Source organism: Trachurus trachurus (genome assembly GCF_905171665.1).
Source record: "Trachurus trachurus genome assembly, chromosome: 8".
NCBI classification, from domain to species: Eukaryota; Metazoa; Chordata; class Actinopteri; order Carangiformes; family Carangidae; genus Trachurus; species Trachurus trachurus.
This window is the reverse complement of record NC_139905.1, coordinates 159,522-179,235: the sequence shown is the minus strand read 5'-3', so window position 1 is coordinate 179,235 and position 19,714 is coordinate 159,522. Positions and strand designations below refer to the sequence as shown.

The 19,714-nt window shown below is 43.1% G+C and overlaps 1 protein-coding gene across 18 annotated transcripts in view; it reads left to right on the top strand.

Annotated features, from left to right (window-relative positions):
• LOC310989411 (scavenger receptor cysteine-rich type 1 protein M160-like) overlaps nucleotides 1–7,837 on the top strand; it is a 197,051-nt gene extending 189,214 nt beyond the window's left edge. For 13 of the 18 annotated variants that reach the window (XM_083976466.1, XM_083976468.1, XM_083976471.1 and 10 more), the window contains 4 exons: nucleotides 157–471; nucleotides 560–847; nucleotides 5,973–6,302; nucleotides 7,589–7,837. In XM_083976466.1, the coding sequence (XP_083832592.1) occupies nucleotides 157–471; nucleotides 560–847; nucleotides 5,973–6,302; nucleotides 7,589–7,608 (953 nt within the window). In that variant the 3' untranslated portion in view covers nucleotides 7,609–7,837. Of the gene's footprint in view, nucleotides 1–156; nucleotides 472–559; nucleotides 848–5,972; nucleotides 6,303–7,132; nucleotides 7,197–7,588 lie in introns of all 18 variants that reach the window. The other 5 variants (XM_083976455.1, XM_083976467.1, XM_083976460.1 and 2 more) reach the window with 3 other exon arrangements.
• The last annotated feature ends 11,877 nt before the right edge of the window (nucleotides 7,838–19,714 follow it).

The following is a 19,714-nucleotide window of genomic DNA, read 5'->3' as shown; positions in this document are numbered from 1 at the left end:
GAGTCTTTGACTCAAGAGCTGGACTGTGAGTTTCTTTAATGGTTGTGTTGGGGACAGAAGGAACTCATTTCTGGACACATGCTGATGAGTTTAAAGTTGATATGACAGTAAATAAAGGTCAGGATCAAAATTTAAATGTTGTGTCTCTCTCTGCAGACTCTGTCAGGCTGGTGAATGGGACCAGTGTGTGTTCAGGCAGACTGGAGGTCAAGTCCAACCAGTCTGACCAGTGGTGGTCCTCAGTGTGTGAAGATGACTTTGACAAGCAGTATGCAGAGGTGGTCTGTAGGGAGCTTGGCTGTGGGGCTCCTTCAGTCCTCCAGGGGGCGCTCTATGGAGCAGTGGAGGCTCCAATGTGGACCAAAGAGTTCCAGTGTGGAGGCAACGAGTCAGCTCTCCTGGACTGTAGAAGGTCAGGCTCAACTAGAAGCAGCTGCTCACCTGGCAAAGCTGTTGGACTCACCTGCTCAGGTACAAGTGGAGCTACAGTTTGGATTTGTTCATTTCTGTTTGAATCAAACTCACTTCTTTTACTCTTCACTCTCTTCTCTGTGTTCAGAGCCTGTCAGGTTGGTGGGAGGAGCCAGTCGCTGTGCAGGTGACCTGCAGCTGAAACGAGGAGAGTGGAGACCAGTGGACAGCAGCAACAGCTACTGGAACCTGAAGGCAGCATCTGTAGTCTGTAGAGATCTGGACTGTGGCTCTGCTGTTTCAATAAGAAGAAGATATGAGTCCTCAAGGAGGTCTGTGTGGTGGATTAACACTGACTGTGTTCAGTCTGGATCTACCTTGAAGGAGTGTTCATTATCACTTTCCTCTTCCTCCACCCTGGAGATCACCTGTTCAGGTGAGTCCATCAGTGACATCATCAGTGACAGTCAGGTTCAGTGTCTTCCTTCCTTTGTTGTGGAGACAGAAATGTTCAGTAACTAGGTCTGTCAGTTTAACGCGTTAGTTGATGATCCAGAACGATCTCCGCAGCTCTGAAAAACCTTGCTCGGGACCTGGGTGGTGCAGATCACTGTCGTACTTCTGAATGAGCAGGTGTGTCACTGGATGAGCAGCATCGAGGACAACAGGATGTAGGGGGACATCGACATCTCCCAGCCGTCTGAGCTGACCACCCACTCTTATTAGGCCAGATGTTGAATCGAGGACAGGTGATAGGGTGAGTAGGCGACTTGAAGGTGGCACTGGTTTCCCTCCAGCCAGGAGCTTGTAGTCATCAGGGAAGGACTGCTTCTGAGCTCTCAGCAGGATCTCAGTTTCTGCTCGCTGATAATCCTCAGCTGTGAGTGGAGTGCCGGAGGGGGTCGCTCCCTGGAGCTCTGTGACTGCGTCCTCTAGGAGTTCTTGCCAGGAACTGGATCTTTTATCCCCTGGGCCACAGTCTGAAGGTGAGGTGACTGTAGCTCCGCAAAAGGCAGTCTTTCTGAGCTCTGCTTGATCCTTGGGGGCTCAGCGTTGGGCCTCTCTGGCCAGCTGTCTGGGCTTCTCAGCAGGAAGGGAGGTCCCTGGGACCATCTGTTTGGATCTTTCAGTCCCTGCAGAGTTTTACCTCTTGTCAAGTCATCTGCGGGATTTTGCTCTGAGTCCACATAGCGCCAGGTACAGTCCTCCGTTAGCTCCTGTATCTCAGCCACTCTTGCTCCGACAAACACCTTGAAGTGACAGGACTGGGAATGGAGCCAGGTGAGCACCGTGGTAGAGTCAGACCACAGAGTGATGTGAGCGACTTCCAAGGTAAGTTCTTTAGTGAGGAGACTGGCGAGTTGTGCTGCGACCAGAGCGGCGCACAGTTCCAGGCGTGGGATGGAATGTACGCGTTTGGGGGCTACTCTGGAACGAGCGAGGATGAAGGAAAGGTGAATCCGGCCCTCTTTGGTCGCTGTCCTCAGGTAGGCCACAGCTCCGTAAGCCTGCTCCGAAGATGTGCACTTCACGAGTGACAGCGTCGTAGTCAGAGTCTGCAGGTACATATGCTCGAGGAAAGGTAAGTAGAGGTAAGAGCTGGAGCTCATCTTCCCAGTTGGACCAGGCTTGAAGCAGAGCTGTAGGTAAGTTCGAGTCATCCCAACCGCGCTGCTTATCCCACAGTTGCCGGATGATGAGCTTTGCCCTGGTAGAGAAAGGCAGGAGGTAACCGAGGGGGTCATACTGTGAGGCTAGGACCTTGTAGATGTTTCTTAGGGTCGGAGCGTCGTAGGTCACCGGCCGGTGCTTGTAGCTCAGGGAGTCTCTCTCCCAGTTCCAGCTGAGACCCAGGGTGGACTCTTGAGGGTTGGCCTTGTCTTGGGCCAACCACAGGTCTAGGCTCTGTGATCGAGCCTCTGTTGGCAGGTGATTCAGGACGCTCGGCTCATTGCAGGCCCACTGTCGGAGGTCGAAGCCTGCTGAAGACAGAAGATCTCTAAGCCGATCCACCAGCTGCTTGGCTTCTTCTGGAGTACGTACACTTTGCAGGCAGTTATCGACGTAGAAGCAATGGTCGACAGAAAACCTCACGATGTCTTCAGGCTGGCTGTGATCTGTAACATGGCGCTGCAGTGCATACGTAGCACAACAGGGGCTACAGGTTGTGCCGAAGGGCAGGACTTTCCACTCAAACACACTTGGGGGCTCATCGACTTTCAGGTCACACCGAAGGAACCTCAGTAGTGGGCGATCATCAGGAAGAAGGCGGACTTGATGAAACATCCCTTTAATGTCTCCACTCACTGCGATGGGGTGCTCCCGGAACCTCAATAGTACGCCAACCAAGGAAGCTCCAAGGGTGGGGCCAGGCAGTAGTGTAGCGACCTAGGTGCTCCCTGATCTTTCCTTGTACAAGCCACGCCCACGTTCATTCATAAATCCGGCCATTCATACACACGCCCACAGCTACACAGCCTATCACCGTTTACACACTCCCCGGCAAACCCGGAAAAGGCTCACTCCACTGTCACTCACGAGTACTCGAGACCACAGAAGCAGCCAGCAGCAGTAAGCAGTCACATCGTAGGACGGAGGACGACCCTCGGACCCTCGGTTAGCGAACGGCCGGCGATCGCTGGAATGAAATTAACCAAATCCAACCATACGCCATATGCCATAGTAATTTACTCCCCCTCTCCCCCGCAGGACCGAGCGGCAGCCGCCGTACCTTTCTCCTGACTGAGACTGACTGACCAGACTGGTGGAGGTACGAAGTTGAGATTAATTTATGTGATTACGTGTTATCTGTGCAAAATATATAATGTTATGAACACAGACTGATGGAGTGTATTATTTTCTTTGGTAGGGTGGGATCCGTGGTTAAACCCGAAGGGGACACCGTGACTTCTGGCTGTACATGAGATGCTCGCGTGAACTGAATATGTGCAAATACAGACTACAATTGAAAGCAAACGAATCTTGTGTATTGTGAATGTTTTTGTGTGGGGTTGCGGGGGTTATGGTGTGAGACGCAAATGACGTCACCCTTTGTCTGACGGGACTGACGACTCCGACGGCCATACACTGTTTCACCCGGCCCGTTACAGTAGGTACTGGTTCAGAGTTTGGCCGAGGTGTTGGTGAGAGCAGTTAAAGACGAGCCGGTGCTTCCCATTGTGAGAAACTAGGTGGTGGGGAATGTACCAACACTCAGCAGGTGGTTCCTCTTGAGTGACCTCCTGAACCGCACCTGCTTTGATGAGCTTCTGCATTTCTGCTCTGTAGATCGCTGCTCGCTCAGGATTTTTCAGGAGTCGTCGCTCCGTGCTTCGCAAAAGAGCCATATATCTTAACGGTTTGGTGTGTAATGTGAGTGGTGGTCCTGGTCCACCAGGACCACCACGACAATGGACGCAATCCTGGTAACAGGATTGCGTCCATTGTCGCAATCCTGTTATTGATGAGTTGTGTTTTAATAACAGCTGATGTGTGGAAGTTACTGTAACGTTAGATGGCGTGGATTGTGATGAGAAGGTGTTGCACACATTTTGCAAACCATTGGCCTGACGCTGCGTCATTAACGCCGCCGCTGCTTAGAGTCGGGGCAGACGCACTGTTACCGTACCGACGAGCTACGTGTCCCCTTTTAATCTCCTCTCCTTCAGCCTCACGTTCTCACCCCAGCTGTTCTGTTATCAATAAACCTGATGATGACGCTGCAACCCAACTACACAGCTGTTAAATGATTGGCTGCTTGTTTGTCACTCAGTGTCCAGATTGTCCAGCCAGGTCTGTGAAATACTGTTTCATTCTGACTGATATTCTGGATGCACCGTAGTCTCTGTTTCAGCATTTTCCTCCCACTGCAATATAATATAATAGGCTAAGTTTCTGAAAAGCAGTGTTGTGAATAATGGGAAAATATCTTCAAAATATGATTAGATGTGGGCTATTAAATGATTTTATCTATCCATATATACAAAAACAACATAACTGGGTCGGGCATGTTGTTTTTGTATTTTGTGTCACATTGTTTTATTGTAGTGGCACACTCATTGACAAGAAAATTTCAAATTGGCACTCCATGTCACAAAGGTTGCCTACCCCTGACTTAAACATTTGGAGTGGCACAATAACCCTCTTCAAACAAAAAACGGCCGTGTTTCAGGCGAAAAATACTATTAAGTCCACAGTGAGCGCAGGTGGGAAAGGAAAAGGAGAAAAAAACTCTGTCAGCTCGACTTTTTCCTGTGTGCTCTCACTTCTTCACTGGTGGTGACTGCGACACTTCCTGAGGCGCTCCTTCACAACAAGAGCATGCTCCTTCAGAATAAGAGCCTTTAATACATAATGCGTTATAAAAATTAACGCAATTAATTCTGAGATTCTGAGTGGCAATTCAACGTGCAAGCATTTAAAATTTGGCCCATTGAATGACTCGTAGGCTACTTGGCAGTAGCACTAGCACCGAGGAACTTATCCGGACGTGTTCGTCACTTCCACATCACATCGTTGCGCCGGGTTCACACCGGCCGCCGAAGCGCCATGAAAATCGCATGCGAGCCGCGGCCTTCCTGTTCACAGACGCTTATTTCTCCGCGCCGGTCGACAAGCGCTTCTTCCCCTCAGCTGTGTGTGTGTGTAGCCTATGTGCAGTGTTGTGCTAGTTACTGAAAAATAGTAACTAGTTACAGTTACTAGTTACTTCATTAAAAAGTAACTCAGTTAGTAACTCAGTTACTTAAACCAAAAAGTAATGTGTTACTGAAAAAGTAACTTTTTCGTTACTTTTAAACGTTTTTTTTCCAATGCTCCCATTAAATAAAGACGTGACCACAGGTAGGCTATGTGTGCGTGTCTGTGAGTTACTACGGTTACCGCGACGCTCCCGTCCCCCGGATATTTCTGCAGCTGGATTCACATGATCCGGTCTGAGACATGAAGCTCATGGACTGAGGAGTCGTCCTGCTGCTCTGCACGTCACACCGACGGTCGTGCATTTGCACTGTGAGGAGTCGCTCTGCTCCGTGGTCCCGGTGTCTCATACACAAACTGTGATAATCCACTGCAACATGTTGCTGTTGCTGCCGTTGTTGTGGTTGTGCGCGACGTAGAGCTGCCGCTTCGACTAGCGAGTTGTTATTTTTTTCCCCCTCTCTCCCGTTCATTCAGCCTGGTGAGGGAGGGAGGGAGGGGTGGGGGGTGGGGTGTGTGTGTGTGTGGGAGGGGGGTTAGCAAAAAAGAAAAATACTATGTGATTAACTCAGGAAATTAAAGGATTAAAATTTTTAATAGTTTGACAGCCCTAATTATCATACAATATTTGAAAATAAACCCCGTTTTCAGAAATATTTGTGATTTTTTTTTATACTCGTCTTGAAAACTTCAACAAATCAACTTTCATACTTTGATGCAGTTCAGCTGATCTAAAAGTACTATAAAGCAGCCCCCCCCCCCCTCACACAGACCATGATCTAGGATCTAACCCTAACCCTAAATAATGAAGAAAGCTCTATGTCTGACTGTTAACATTCAGCCAATCATCTCTCTGTTTACAGACCTGCTGGTCCAGCCAATCATCTCTGTGTCCTCCATGTACGGGGTCTCCCAGGCCCAGCAGCAGGGTTATTCAGGAGTGTTGATGGGCTCCAACTTCAGCATCAGCTGCTCCATCCAGCCACAGTACCCAGGAGGCTCCTTCCAGCTCACCTTCACCTCCTCCAACACAACGGACAGCTACACCCAGCCAGCTGTCAATCACTCCGCCTCCTTCCTGTTTCCTGCTGCAGAGCCCGCCCACCAAGGAAACTACAGCTGTGTTTATCACCTCTACGTTTTCTCTCATAACTTCTCCTCTGAGAGCCGTCGACTGTCCCTCACCATCTCAGGTGAGTTGAAGCACATTTCACCTGTCTGTGCTCAGGGGCCCATTGTCTCTGTGAAGGTACATGAGCACCATGATGGTGAGAAACTGGGTTTTACATGATGAGTCAGACGTCAGCAGGATGATTCAGCTTCACCAGGATCATGTTTGGTAAACTTTAAAATTTAATTATATTAACAATAATCCATATTTAAAGTAAAAAGAACTTAAAACACATCATCTGATGGATTTTGGTGGAATTAATAACAATAAAATGTGTTGTTTCCTTTTTCTATCTGTTACACAGGCACCGATCCGATACCACGTGTATCTGTGGGTTATAACATGCAGCTAGAATAAAATAATAATTATGATAATAATAATTAAAATGATGTTGTACCCACAGATAAACAGAAAAAGGAAACTTTGGTGTTTATTTTATCGTTATTAATTTCACCAAAATCCATCAGATGATGTGTTTTGGTTTCTTTTTACTTAAAATATGGAGTATTGTTATTGTTAATACTGTATAATTCACATTTTTGTGGTTTTATTTTTGTATTTCTTTAGTTTTTACAAACCCGATCTTTTTTCTTTTTTTTTCAATTTAATGAACAAATGTTCATCTAAAACTGTTTGGAATGGTGTTTTCTGTCGTGTAGTGTGTTTTAAGAGCTAGGGTAGAGATAAAGTTATTTTGCCGCGATTTCTCCCGGTATGTGTGCGTGAGTGTGTGTGCATGTGTGTGTGTGTGTGTGTGTGTGTGTGTGTGTGTGTGTGTGTGTGTGTGTGTGATGTACCAGTGCGTCCTCTATGTAGCCTACATGCTAAATGTATTTTATTTTTGTGTGGTAGGACTTTTATGGAGAAGATGACCATTTCATTCACATCCATGTTGTTTTATGTGGACATCATACAGGTATGTGTGTGGTTGCTCAGCCTCCATTGTTATGTTAGAGATGTTTACTTGTGTTTTACCATGTGAAGATAGATAGATAGATAGATAGATAGATAGATAGATAGATAGATAGATAGATAGATAGATAGATAGATAGATAGATAGATAGATAGATAGATACTTTATTAATCCCGAAGGAAATTCATCTAGCTGACATATGAATTTCCTCCAAACATTCTGAAAAAAAGTACTTAGCTAATGTAGACAGATGTAGCAATAATATAGAATAAAATATACCTATATATACACACATACAAACTATCACCTATATATATGCATATATGTGAAGAGATGTGATTTTTGGGAGAAATAGTGCTGCATTTGTCAGTCTGCGCTGTTCCTGACTGAGAGAGGACTTTTATGGAGAAGATGACCATTTAATTCACATCCTTTTTGTTTTATGTCGCCATCATACAGGAATAAACAGAACACAACGCAGTAGTCGGGGCCTGCAGACCGTCCCGGCTACACCTGGGGTCCAGTACTGCTATATCGGAGGCATTTCCAACACTGGTGTCGGAAACGGAATAACTCTACTGGGAATGTTCCAATACGCTGACATAAGCAGGGAAATTATTAAAAACAACTGAAAACAGCTTCATTGTATTTTCTTCATGGGAACATGTGAATATGAGTTTTGAGATTTAACAGGACAACATCCCATTCATGTACTCTCATCTACTTTGCCTTTCTTCTATGAAGTTCAGAAACAGGTGGATAGGTTATAGCAGGAATATTGTACACTTGATATAAAATGTGAAGGTAATTACCTCCTCCATCATTTGGAAATGGCTTCTATGTTCCTAAAAAGAGTTCATGTTGTGACATTTCATGGTACGTAGCTTATCTTTGTTGGAAAATATTTACACATTTGATCCAAATGGGTGACTGGGCAAGACTATTACAGTGTAAGATCTTATTACCGTGTTAGTTATGTTGAAACTACCCATACGTTTCTAAGGAACAAAGCCCACTACACTTTGCAGGCAGCAGAAAGGTAATTATGGGTTAACTACGGTGACATTTCCAGCAGTTGCCACATCTACTATTTGCTTTTGGGAAACAGATATTGCAGCTAACCATAAGGTAAGACTGTGGAAATTAATAATTAATAATAATTAATAATCACACTGAAAGTACTTGACTATATCATGGAAACGACAGGCTATTTACTCTGTAATTACCCAATACTTAGCAGTAATTCACTGCAATTCTACTACTACAACTTGTTATTACGTCTATTTTACTAGACTGTCATTTCTTTGCTATATTTCTTGATTTGATATGATTTGATTTATTTATTTAGCACAATTTTAAAACAGTGCAAGGAGCAGGGTTGGGAGGGTTACTTTAAAAATGTATTCCAGTACAATTACAAGTTACCTGTTAGAAAATGTAATTAGTAACTTACTCTAAGTATCACAAAATTAAAGTAGGCTAATGTAACTGATTACATTTAGTTACTTTTGGATTACTTTAATACCAAACATGCAAATTCAGTCAATGGTCACGCAGCCATCACGCATCAATCCACGCAGGAAACAGGAAATGAAACGCACCGAGCATCCGCTAAATTTCAAAATAAAACACAATGGATAAACTCTCGATTGTAAATCATCACTTTATCAACATTAGTGACAGCCGCGGCACAAACCACGAGTTAATACACACTCAAACCGAAGCAACAATAATGTTAACTGTACTCAACAAGCTGTTATTACAAGGTTTACAACAGATGTGACAGACAACCTGGGCTGTGTGTGTGTGTAAGAAAGAGAGGGAGAGAGAGAGAAATAACCTGTTAGCTGTTAGCTACCGTAGCTCAGGCGTCGGTCTCCGTCAGGTAAAAGCTGCTGTTTATTCCTCAAATGAAGCTCATTAAGTTGTTGAGCCTCTCCGGTACAGTTTATCCATCACTGCTGTTGAATTAGCTGCTAAACTGCTGGAAGCTAAAACCGAAGGGGCGTCTGTGTTTACAATTCACGAAGGCAACGTGAACGTATATGTGCTGCTCAGACTAGTAGAGTTACGTTAAGAGGCAGCGTAGCTTCAGCCACACACACACTGACACCGTACGGGCAGAAGAGGCAGAGCAGCTCTGTCTGTGCTTCTCCTCTGAAACTACAACGAGACGGCGAGTGGCTTCTACGGCCGCTCTATAGCCTGTGGTTGATTTTTAAAATGTGAAGTAATCAGCCAAGTAATCTCCGTTTTAATCAAATGTACCGGTAATCTGATTACGGGTTTTTTTTCTGTACTTGTAACGGACTACAGTTACCCTTTTTTTGTATCCTGATTACGTAACGCCGTTACATGTAGTCCGTTACTTTGGTAGTGAACTTGTTACAGGATGGTTGTAAACTCAGTTTTTAGCTAAAAATGTCAGTGACTCAATGCAGTAGTATTGTTCGACCATTATGAATTATTTTCTGTAGTTCTACTGTGATTCTATGATGGTTCTTTTCTATGATGTTCTTGAATGCTGTGATTTCAGAGTTCTGCATTTTTAACAACAAAAAACACGATGTGTCATGTTTATGTTCTGTGTTTTTCATGTAATTTTAATAAAAAATCACTTCATTTTTTTCATGTGACAACCAACCCCATAGCGTGTGTGATCTGATGTGTCAGATTGTCTTTGATGATTAATAAATAAATGTTGAAATAAGCTGGAGAAATGAGCAGGATACCCATTGAAACCCAAGACTTTAAGCTGCTGCCTTGTAATGTTAGAATGACTACTCCAGGATGTTGTGATGAGGAGATATTCACACAAAACTAATATGTGACAACCAACCCCAGTCTCCCCCAAAGTGAGCAGGAATATCAGCTGTAACCAGCATGAACAATCAGTTGTTACTAACCTTTTGTCTTTTTTTTTTATTATTGTTTTGCATTATTTATTTATAACTGCTCTTGCACTATTTATTTATTTATTGTTGTCATTTTAACTAGTGTTGTTTTTTATTATTACTTGCTTTTTAATGTTGCCGGAGGTATCATCACGGAGTAAGAACTTCATTGTAGGCTACTGTGTGACGCTGTCTTCAGTATATGACAATAAAGATTTGAATTGAATTTAGACAGTTCCAGTAAACCTCCAGTAGATGGTAGTGTTCCCCTGGTAGTGTTTTTTTTTTTTTTTTTAAACTTCATTAACATTTATGTACAGAACAATACTGTTGTGCCAGGGGAAAAAAAAATATATATATATAGGCTATTATATACAAAGAGTTTATGCTTACCATGTATATATAATAAAAATAAAATATCTCTATATATCTACATATATAAATATCTCTGTATATAAAGAAGATCATATTAAATAAATACATACTTATCCAAAATAAAATTGGTTTTTAACGCTTTTGGTATTTCAAGTCCTTTGGTGTCGGTGCCATACTGAAAAAGCTCTTTCAAAAAAAGTGCAAAGTTTGGTTTTCCGTCAGTCCATTTTCTTTTGTGTATGTGAAATTTTCCTAAAAATAAAACAAGTTGTACAAAAAAAAATTGAATCATTATCCAATTGGTTATCATCAAAATAAAGAAAAATGTCCTTTTCATGTATTGGATGACCAGTTTTTCTTTCAAGAAAGTTTTGTACATTCAACCAAAAGATTTGAGAATAAAAACAATGAAAAAATAGATGTACAATGGATTCTCTGGTAGTGTTTTTATTCCCCGTGATGAACCTAGGTCAAGTACATGGATGTAGTAGGCCTATTATTTATATTATCTAATAATAATAGATCCATGGTCAGGTGTTGCGTGTATTGCGTGAAGTCTGCACCTGAGAGCAGACGCCATTTCCTCTCAGACACGAGGCAGACAGCAGCAGAGCAGAGCAGACCGAGAGAGTCGGTGGCAAAAACAAAACAAACACGAAGCAAAGAGAAGCAGAAAGCTGCAGACAGACCCGGTAGTCACCGGAGAATCCAGGTTCAACCCGATAAACCGTGAGCCGAGGAGAAAAAACCTCTGGTGAGATTAAATGCATGAGACTCCAGTGAGTTAGCACACAGTTAGCCATCAGTTAGCCTGCAGTTTGATAGCTGCTCAGACGGGGAAAATGCATTTATTGTGCCATTAACTTGGTTTAAGGTGGTCTATATTGCTTAAAATATAGCATAGGATGCCTTTCAATGTTTGTCTGTGACTTTTGTGCACTTTCTACCGTAGTTTATTGTCTGAAAAAAGATCGTTAGCTTGAAATGCTAATGCTACTAGCAACCGCGACATGCTAATTGCTAGCTCTAAATGCTAATTTGTCTATTGTTTATGCTTAGTTCATGCTAATCGCTATGCTAATCGCTATGCTAATCGCTAAGCTAAAGATAAGTTTCCATGTGGTTTGCAATGAGAAGATGCAGTTTATTTATTTTTTATGCCATTTGAACTGCTCATTTGTGTTATTAGCCACTGCAAAGGGTAACAGTAGCTACCATTCAAGGTGCGGTATATTTAATTTTTTGATGAAGAAATTGCACTTTGTGTATAAAAACTGTAATTAATTTGATGTTTAAGAGTTTTTATTAAAAAGGTGAATTAAAATAATTAAAAACTGATGATATAAGATAAATATAGGTTAAAAGGATGCATAAATTATGCATCTGTTAAAATACTATTGCTGATATGATAATTCATGAATAATTGATTACATTTTATGGTTAAAAGCAATCTTTTTAATGCATAATAATTTATTGATTGTGTGTTAATGTATTTTCGTGATTTCTGGTAATATATTTCATGTTTGAACAGAGAAGATGGTGAGATCTCATAAGAAACTGAGACAGAATCAGATTAAGTTCCTTACAACTGTGCACTTTCTGTGTAGGTTGTTTTTTCTGAACCACTGCCCGAGAAACAGAGAGAAAGAGCCGGTTGAGACGGCGAGCCCAGCCCAGCGGTTCAGAGAGAGAGTTGGAGACGCGGTGTGGCCAGCTGCAGAACCTTCCTCTACGACTCCACGTCATCTGAATCTCACACTCCGAGAACAGATAAGAACAGATAACACACACACTCCTCACCTACCCGGGTTAACGTAGTAGTAATTATAGAAACTGGGGACAAAGAAACTGAATTGACATTGATACACAGAACATACACATTGGATCCTTCTTGAACTGAACTTACCAGAATACTGAGCATGGCTGTCAATCCTCCCCTCAAATCATATTCAAATCTCTAATGCTTCTTATGTTAAATATTCGAATTATATTCAAATTTTTGGTAACCCTTTAATTTACAGGCTGTTAATTACGTCATAATGTCAAGAAATTACCAAGAAATAATAATTAATTGCGTAGTAATGTCAAGAAATAGCCTAGAAATAACAGTCAATTTCAGAGTAATGTTGAGAAATATAGCCAGGAAATAACTTTTAATTGTGTAGAAATAGCCCAGTAATAATGGTCAATTGTGTAGTAATGTTGAGAAATATTAGCCCAGAAATAACAATTAATTGCATGATGGTAATGTCAAGAAATATAGTAAAGAAATGACAGTCTAGTAAAATAGACATAATAACAAGTTGTAGTAGTAGAATTGCAGTGAATTACTGCTAAGTATTGGGTAATTACAGAGTAAATAGCCTGTTGTTTCCATGATATAGTCAAGTACTTTCAGTGTGATTAACCTGATGTAATTGTAATTTCCACAGTCTTACCTTATCGTTAGCTGCAATATCTGTTTCCCAAAAGCAAATGGTAGATGTGGCAACTGCTGTAAATGTCACCGTAGTTAACCCATAATTACCTTTCTGCTGCCTGCAAAGTGTAGTGGGCTTTGTTCCTTAGAAACGTATGGGTAGTTTCAACATAACTAACACGGTAATAAGATCTTACACTGTAATAGTCTTGCCCAGTCACCCATTTGGATCAAATGTGTAAATATTTTCCAACAAAGATAAGCTACGTACCATGAAATGTCACAACATGAACTCTTTTTAGGAACATATGTAGCAACCAAAAACGTAACAACTGCCAATAACGTAATAACAGCCAATAATGTAATAATTTTGGCCATTTTAAATGTAATAAAGCCAATAATGTAATAATGTGCCAATAATGTAATAAAACTTTTGAGCCAATAACGTAATAACTGGTGTCGATAATGTAATAATACATAAATATGACTGCAGTTCTTGGAAATAAAAGGCTTTTTTACAGTTTTTGTGCATTTTGCTAATCAAAAATAGGTAAGTGGATGACATAGTCGTCACTGCAATTCTACTACTACAACTTGTTATTACGTCTATTTTACTAGACTGTCATTTCTTTGCTATATTTCTTGACATTACCATCATGCAATTAATTGTTATTTCTGGGCTAATATTTCTCAACATTACTACACAATTGACCATTATTACTGGTCTATTTCTACACAATTAAAAGTTATTTCCTGGCTATATTTCTCAACATTACTATGAAATTGACTGTTATTTCTAGGCTATTTCTTGACATTACTACGCAATTTATTATTATTTCTTGGTAATTTCTTGACATTATGACATAATTAACGACCTGTAAATTAAAGGGTTACCGATTATTGAACATGAAAGTTAGCAAATGTGTTGTTGTGTGACGATGCTAGTGCGTTCATGCTCAGGTGTTTGCTAGTAGATGGAGGTAAAGGGGGCGGAGCTTGCAGCGTTGCGACCACCCCCCTCCCAGTTGTGTGTTGGTAGCGCCCATGTAGCGAGGCTCCGACGACGCTGCAGGAGCTCTGATGTCAACAGACGGAGAGTAAGGATCAGTCCAGCTTTAGCTAAAAACAGGACCAGCAGGCAGCAGACAGTAGGCTGCTAGATCTATAAATAGTAACTGTTGTTGTTAAAATGACCACGATCATTTTTGAATGAATGTGAAATATTTATCGCGTCACAAACGGCCCAGTTTTAAAGCTAAAGTGAACATACATACAGACATCATATGAAACCAGGAGAAATGAGGCGTCTGTTGGTACCAACCATGTGGTGATAGCTAAATGAGTGGTGTAAAACCTCAATCCCCTCTCCCTGCTCTCTCACAGCTACATCAATAAGGATCAATCACCCATTTATTAACATCACATTTATACATTGTAATTAGATCTGTAGTTCAAACATCAGAGGGAATTGTTATCGTACTATGAAGGCATGAAATGAACAGTATGTAAGGGTTGATGTGTTTTATTACTTTATTGAGCTTGGCCATCTGCTGCAGCCTCATGACTTTGACTGGACAAATAATAGGCAGCAGTCATATTTACACTCATATGTCATCACTTTATTAGCATTTTGTACAAATCCAGGTGTTTGCTCTTTATTCACTTTGGATGAGATTATTTTATTTCATTTTATTTTGTTTGCAGAAGGACATCAGCATAGTTGAAACACAACAGTGCAGACAATTTTCATCTTATTTATACAAAATATCAGCAACCATTGGCTATTGCATTCAACCAAAGCCGTGACCTCACCTTACGGCTGCTACTCTCCCAACCCAAAGCCCTCACCCCCACACTTGTCCTGAGGGTAACATTAATTATAGACTATTGCAGAAAAAAAACAACTAAAAAAGACACAACAACAACAGTATGACAAGAACCTTATAGTTGCATAGATTATACATAGCAAACATATTCACATACATGGTGCTTCACACTTGATAATAATAGCGATAATAACGATAAAAAAAAAAAGTAACTCCATAGTTGAAACACCGCAGACAATCTTCATCTTAATACAAAATATCAGCAACCATTGGCTATTGCATTCAACCAAAGCCGTGACCTCACCTTACGGCTGCTACTCTCCCAACCCAAAGCCCTCACCCCCACACTTGTCCAGAGGGTAACATTAATTATAGACTATTGATGAAAGAAAAACTAAAAAACACACAACAGTATGACAAGAACCTTATAGTTGCATAGATTATACATAGCAAACATATTCAGATACATGGTGCTTCACACTTGATAATAATAGCGATAATAATGATTAAAAAAATAGTAACTCCTTCCTCTCATTTTTTCAATCCAAAATTGACACAATTTACAGCTCCCTCCCCTCCCCCTGCCACCCCTCTCCTCTCTCCTCCCCTCCTCCCTCCTTCTCCTCTCCTCTTCTCTTCTCCTCTCCTCCAATTTCCTCCATTTTTTCCCTGTTAAAAGGGTTTTCCATGGAGTTTTTCCTCATTTGATGTGAGGGTCTAAGGACAGAGGATGTTGTTATGATGGGATGTAAAGCCCTTTGAGACAAACTGTTTGTAAAAACGGGCTATACAAATAAAATTGCCTTGTCTTGTCTTGCCCTCCTATAACTGCCCGGGTCTTCTCCCATTTTCCCCCCATCATCCAGCACGACATCCCAACCCTTCTCAAAGGAATGACAACCTCAACCTGCGTACTCGACCCTATCCCACCTAGCTTCATTAACAACTGTCTCCCCATCATCTCTCCTCTTATCACCTCAATCATTAACACCTCCCTCAGCTCTGGTACCGTCCCTCCCTCCCTGGAACTGGCTGCTGTCACCCCCATCCTTAAGAAACCTGGCCTCAATCCCGACATCATGAGCAATTTCCGGCCGATTTCCAACCTTCCATTTCTCTCCAAAATACTTGAACGTGTCGTTGCTGCTCAACTCAAAGCTCATCTCAACTCCAACAACTTATTTGAACCGTTTCAATCTGGATTCTGTACTCAACATCGCACCGAAACAGCCCTTCTTAAGATCACCAGTGACCTTCTCCTTGCCTCAGACTCCGACCACCTCTCCATCCTCATCTTCTTGACCTCACTGCAGCCTTTGACACCATCAGTCACTCCATCCTCCTCTCCTGCCTTTCCTCCACCCTCGACATCACCGGAACTGCACTCTCACGGACACAGTCATATCTCATCAACCGTTCATACACACCGACCACTGCTCCTCCTCCACTGCCCCCCTCTCCCAAGGTGTCCCCCAGGGTTCGGTACTTGGTCCGCTCCTCTTCATCCTGTACCTGCTTCCCCTCGGTAACATCGTCCGCCGACATGGTCTCCACTTCCATTGCTACGCCGACGACATCCAGCTTTACATCTACACCAAATCCATCACTTCTACCACGCACGCCACCCTCACCTCCTGCCTCAACGACATCAGATCATGGCTGCATCTCAACTTTCTGAAGCTAAACTACGACAAAACAGATATCATCATCATTGGTCCCAAATCCCTCACCAAATCTGCCGACAACTTCCCACTCTCTATCGACAACACGTCCCTGACGCCCTCCTCCCACATCCGTAACCTTGGAATTTTCCTCGACAGCACCCTCTCCTTTGATCACCACATCACCCAGTTAACCCGTACGGCCTTCTTTCATTTAAAAAACATTACCCGACTTCGTCCCTCCCTTACCTTCTCTGCCGCTGAAACCCTTATCCACGCATTCATCGCCACCAGACTTGACTACTGCAACAGCATCTTTTATGGCCTCTCATCCAGGACCCTCAATAAACTCCAATACATCCAGAACTCACCCACACTCGCCCCTATGACCACATCACACTCGCCCCTATGACCACATCACCCCCGTACTCCAAAACCTTCACTGGCTTCCTGTTCCCTACCGTTTACATTTCACAATCCTTCTTCTCACCTTCAAAGCACTTCACAACCTGGCTCCCTCCTACCTCCCTGACCTCCTCGACCCCCACTCTCCTAACCGTTGCCTCCGCTCCTCTGATGCAAACCTCCTGTCGTTACCCCCCAGGACCAAGCCCCGGAGCTGGGGCGACAGAGCCTTCAGTGTCGCTGCCCCCTCCCTCTGGAACTCCCTTCCCAAACCCATCCGCACCTGCTCTGACCTGTCCACTTTCAAAACCTCTCTCAAAACTCACCTCTTCAAGCTTGCTTTTAACACCTAAATGTTGTCTGTCTTTGTTCCTAACTGTTGTAATGCCCCTGATGTTTTAATGCTTTTCTGTGCTTCTTGTGTGATTTTTTTGTATTTATTTATTTCCTGTACAGTAGTGTTTTTCAACCTTTGGGTCAGGACCCCACGTGGGGTCATCTGGAATTCAAATGGGGTCGCCTGAAATGTCTAGTATTTGATAAAAAAAATAAAATTACTGATAAAAATATTTTGTAACTAATTATTATTCTTTTTGAAATTATAATTAAAAACACCACACACAATCTTAAACAACAGTATTCTATACTTTCACTTTCTCAAATACAAATTGAGTTCGAATAAAATGCAGCATATAGAAATATCTAAGCTGGCGCATCTTGATTGAGGGCGTGGGGTTGCCAGAAATTTGTGATGTCAAAATGGGGTCACGAGCCAAAAAAGGTTGGTAACTACTGCTGTACAGTGTCTTTGAGTCCTTGAAAAGCGCTTTATGAATAAAATGTATTATTATTATTCATGATAATAATATTTTTTTTAAATGTAAGAGATTAATTGATAAAGAAAAACGATTCATAGCTTTTCAGCACTGTACTTTCAGTCTCTAAACCAATAAATCAGTGAGATTCTGTGCTGCAAAAACCTGTTGATCACTGAGAGGAGAGATGAAAGCACAGAGGGTTTCCTCCTGCAGGATCTCAGTGAAACTCTAAAGGGAACATCTGAGGGACGGTGCTGGATCTCAGTGAAACTCTAAAGGGAACATCCGAGGGACGATGCTGGATCTCAGTGAAACTCTAAAGGGAACATCCGAGGGACGGTGCTGGATCTCAGTGAAACTCTAAAGGGAACATCCGAGGGACGGTGCTGGATCTCAGTGAAACTCTAAAGGGAACATCCGAGGGACGGTGCTGGATCTCAGTGAAACTCTAAAGGGAACATCCGAGGGACGGTGCTGGATCTCAGTGAAACTCTAAAGGGAACATCCGATGGACGATGCTGGATCTCAGTGAAACTCTAAAGGGAACATCCGAGGGACGGTGCTGGATCTCAGTGAAACTCTAAAGGGAACATCCGAGGGACGGTGCTGGATCTCAGTGAAACTCTAAAGGGAACATCTGAGGGACGATGCTGGATCTCAGTGAAACTCTAAAGGGAACATCCGAGGGACGGTGCTGGATCTCAGTGAAACTCTAAAGGGAACATCCGAGGGACGGTGCTGGATCTCAGTGAAACTCTAAAGGGAACATCCGAGGGACGGTGCTGGATCTCAGTGAAACTCTAAAGGGAACATCTGAGGGACGATGCTGGATCTCAGTGAAACTCTAAAGGGAACATCCGAGGGACGATGGACGATGCTGGATCTCAGTGAAACTCTAAAGGGAACATCTGAGGGACGATGCTGGATCTCAGTGAAACTCTAAAGGGAACATCAGAGGGACGGTGCTGGATCGTTGGCTGAGCTGATGGACAGGTGTGTGGCAGCTGACGAGTCTGGATGTAAGACAAGTTCCTCCTCTGCAGCAGCCTGGACTCCTTCTTCTTCAGCTGGCCCTCCGTCAGCTGTGGAAACACCCAGGTTGAAAGACTGCAGCTCTATGGCCTCCTGTTGGACTGGACTCTGCCCCCTGGTGGCCTGGAGAGATGTGGCAGCACACAGACATGAGACTTCAGTTCAACATACAGGAGCTGAGAGCGTCATGTCAGACAGAGCTCAGGTCAACAAAGGACAGTCTGGTACCTTAATGCTGAGACAGATGACAGCGATCAGCAGCAGCAGACCGAGTGGCAGGACGACCAGTCTGATGATACGACCTGTTGGATCTGATGAGACACATTCAGTCATCACGTTAGATCACATGACATGAGTACAACAGCTTCATTAAACAAACCTCAACATGTTTGAGTCAGTTCTTAGAGAATGAGGTCGTCTGACGATGTTGGACAGACACAACAGGTGGACAGAGTTAGTCTGAAAGGATGAACTGAAGCTTCTTGTCTCCTTCCAGCCTGGGTCTGGTTGAAATGTCTCAGGTGAGTGTTAATCACCGTCTTTACAGGCAGTTTACCAAACATGATCCTGGTGAAGCTGAGTCATCCTGCTGACGTCTGACTCATCATGTAAAACCCAGTTTCTTACCATCATGGAGCTCATGTACCTTCACTGGATCCTCTCCTGTCGTGGACTTTTCACTACAGCAACATGGACGGATGAAGAGACAATGGGCCCCTGAGCACAGACAGGTGAAATGTGCTTCAACTCACCTGAGATGGTGAGGGACAGTCGACGGCTCTCAGAGGAGAAGTTATGAGAGAAAACGTAGAGGTGATAAACACAGCTGTAGTTTCCTTGGTGGGCGGGCTCTGCAGCAGGAAACAGGAAGGAGGCGGAGTGATTGACAGCTGGCTGGGTGTAGCTGTCCGTTGTGTCTGATGAGGTGAAGGTGAGCTGGAAGGAGCCTCCTGGGTACTGTGGCTGGATGGAGCAGCTGATGCTGAAGTTGGAGCCCATCAACACTCCTGAATAACCCTGCTGCTGGGCCTGGGAGACCCCGTACATGGAGGACACAGAGATGATTGGCTGGACCAGCAGGTCTGTAAACG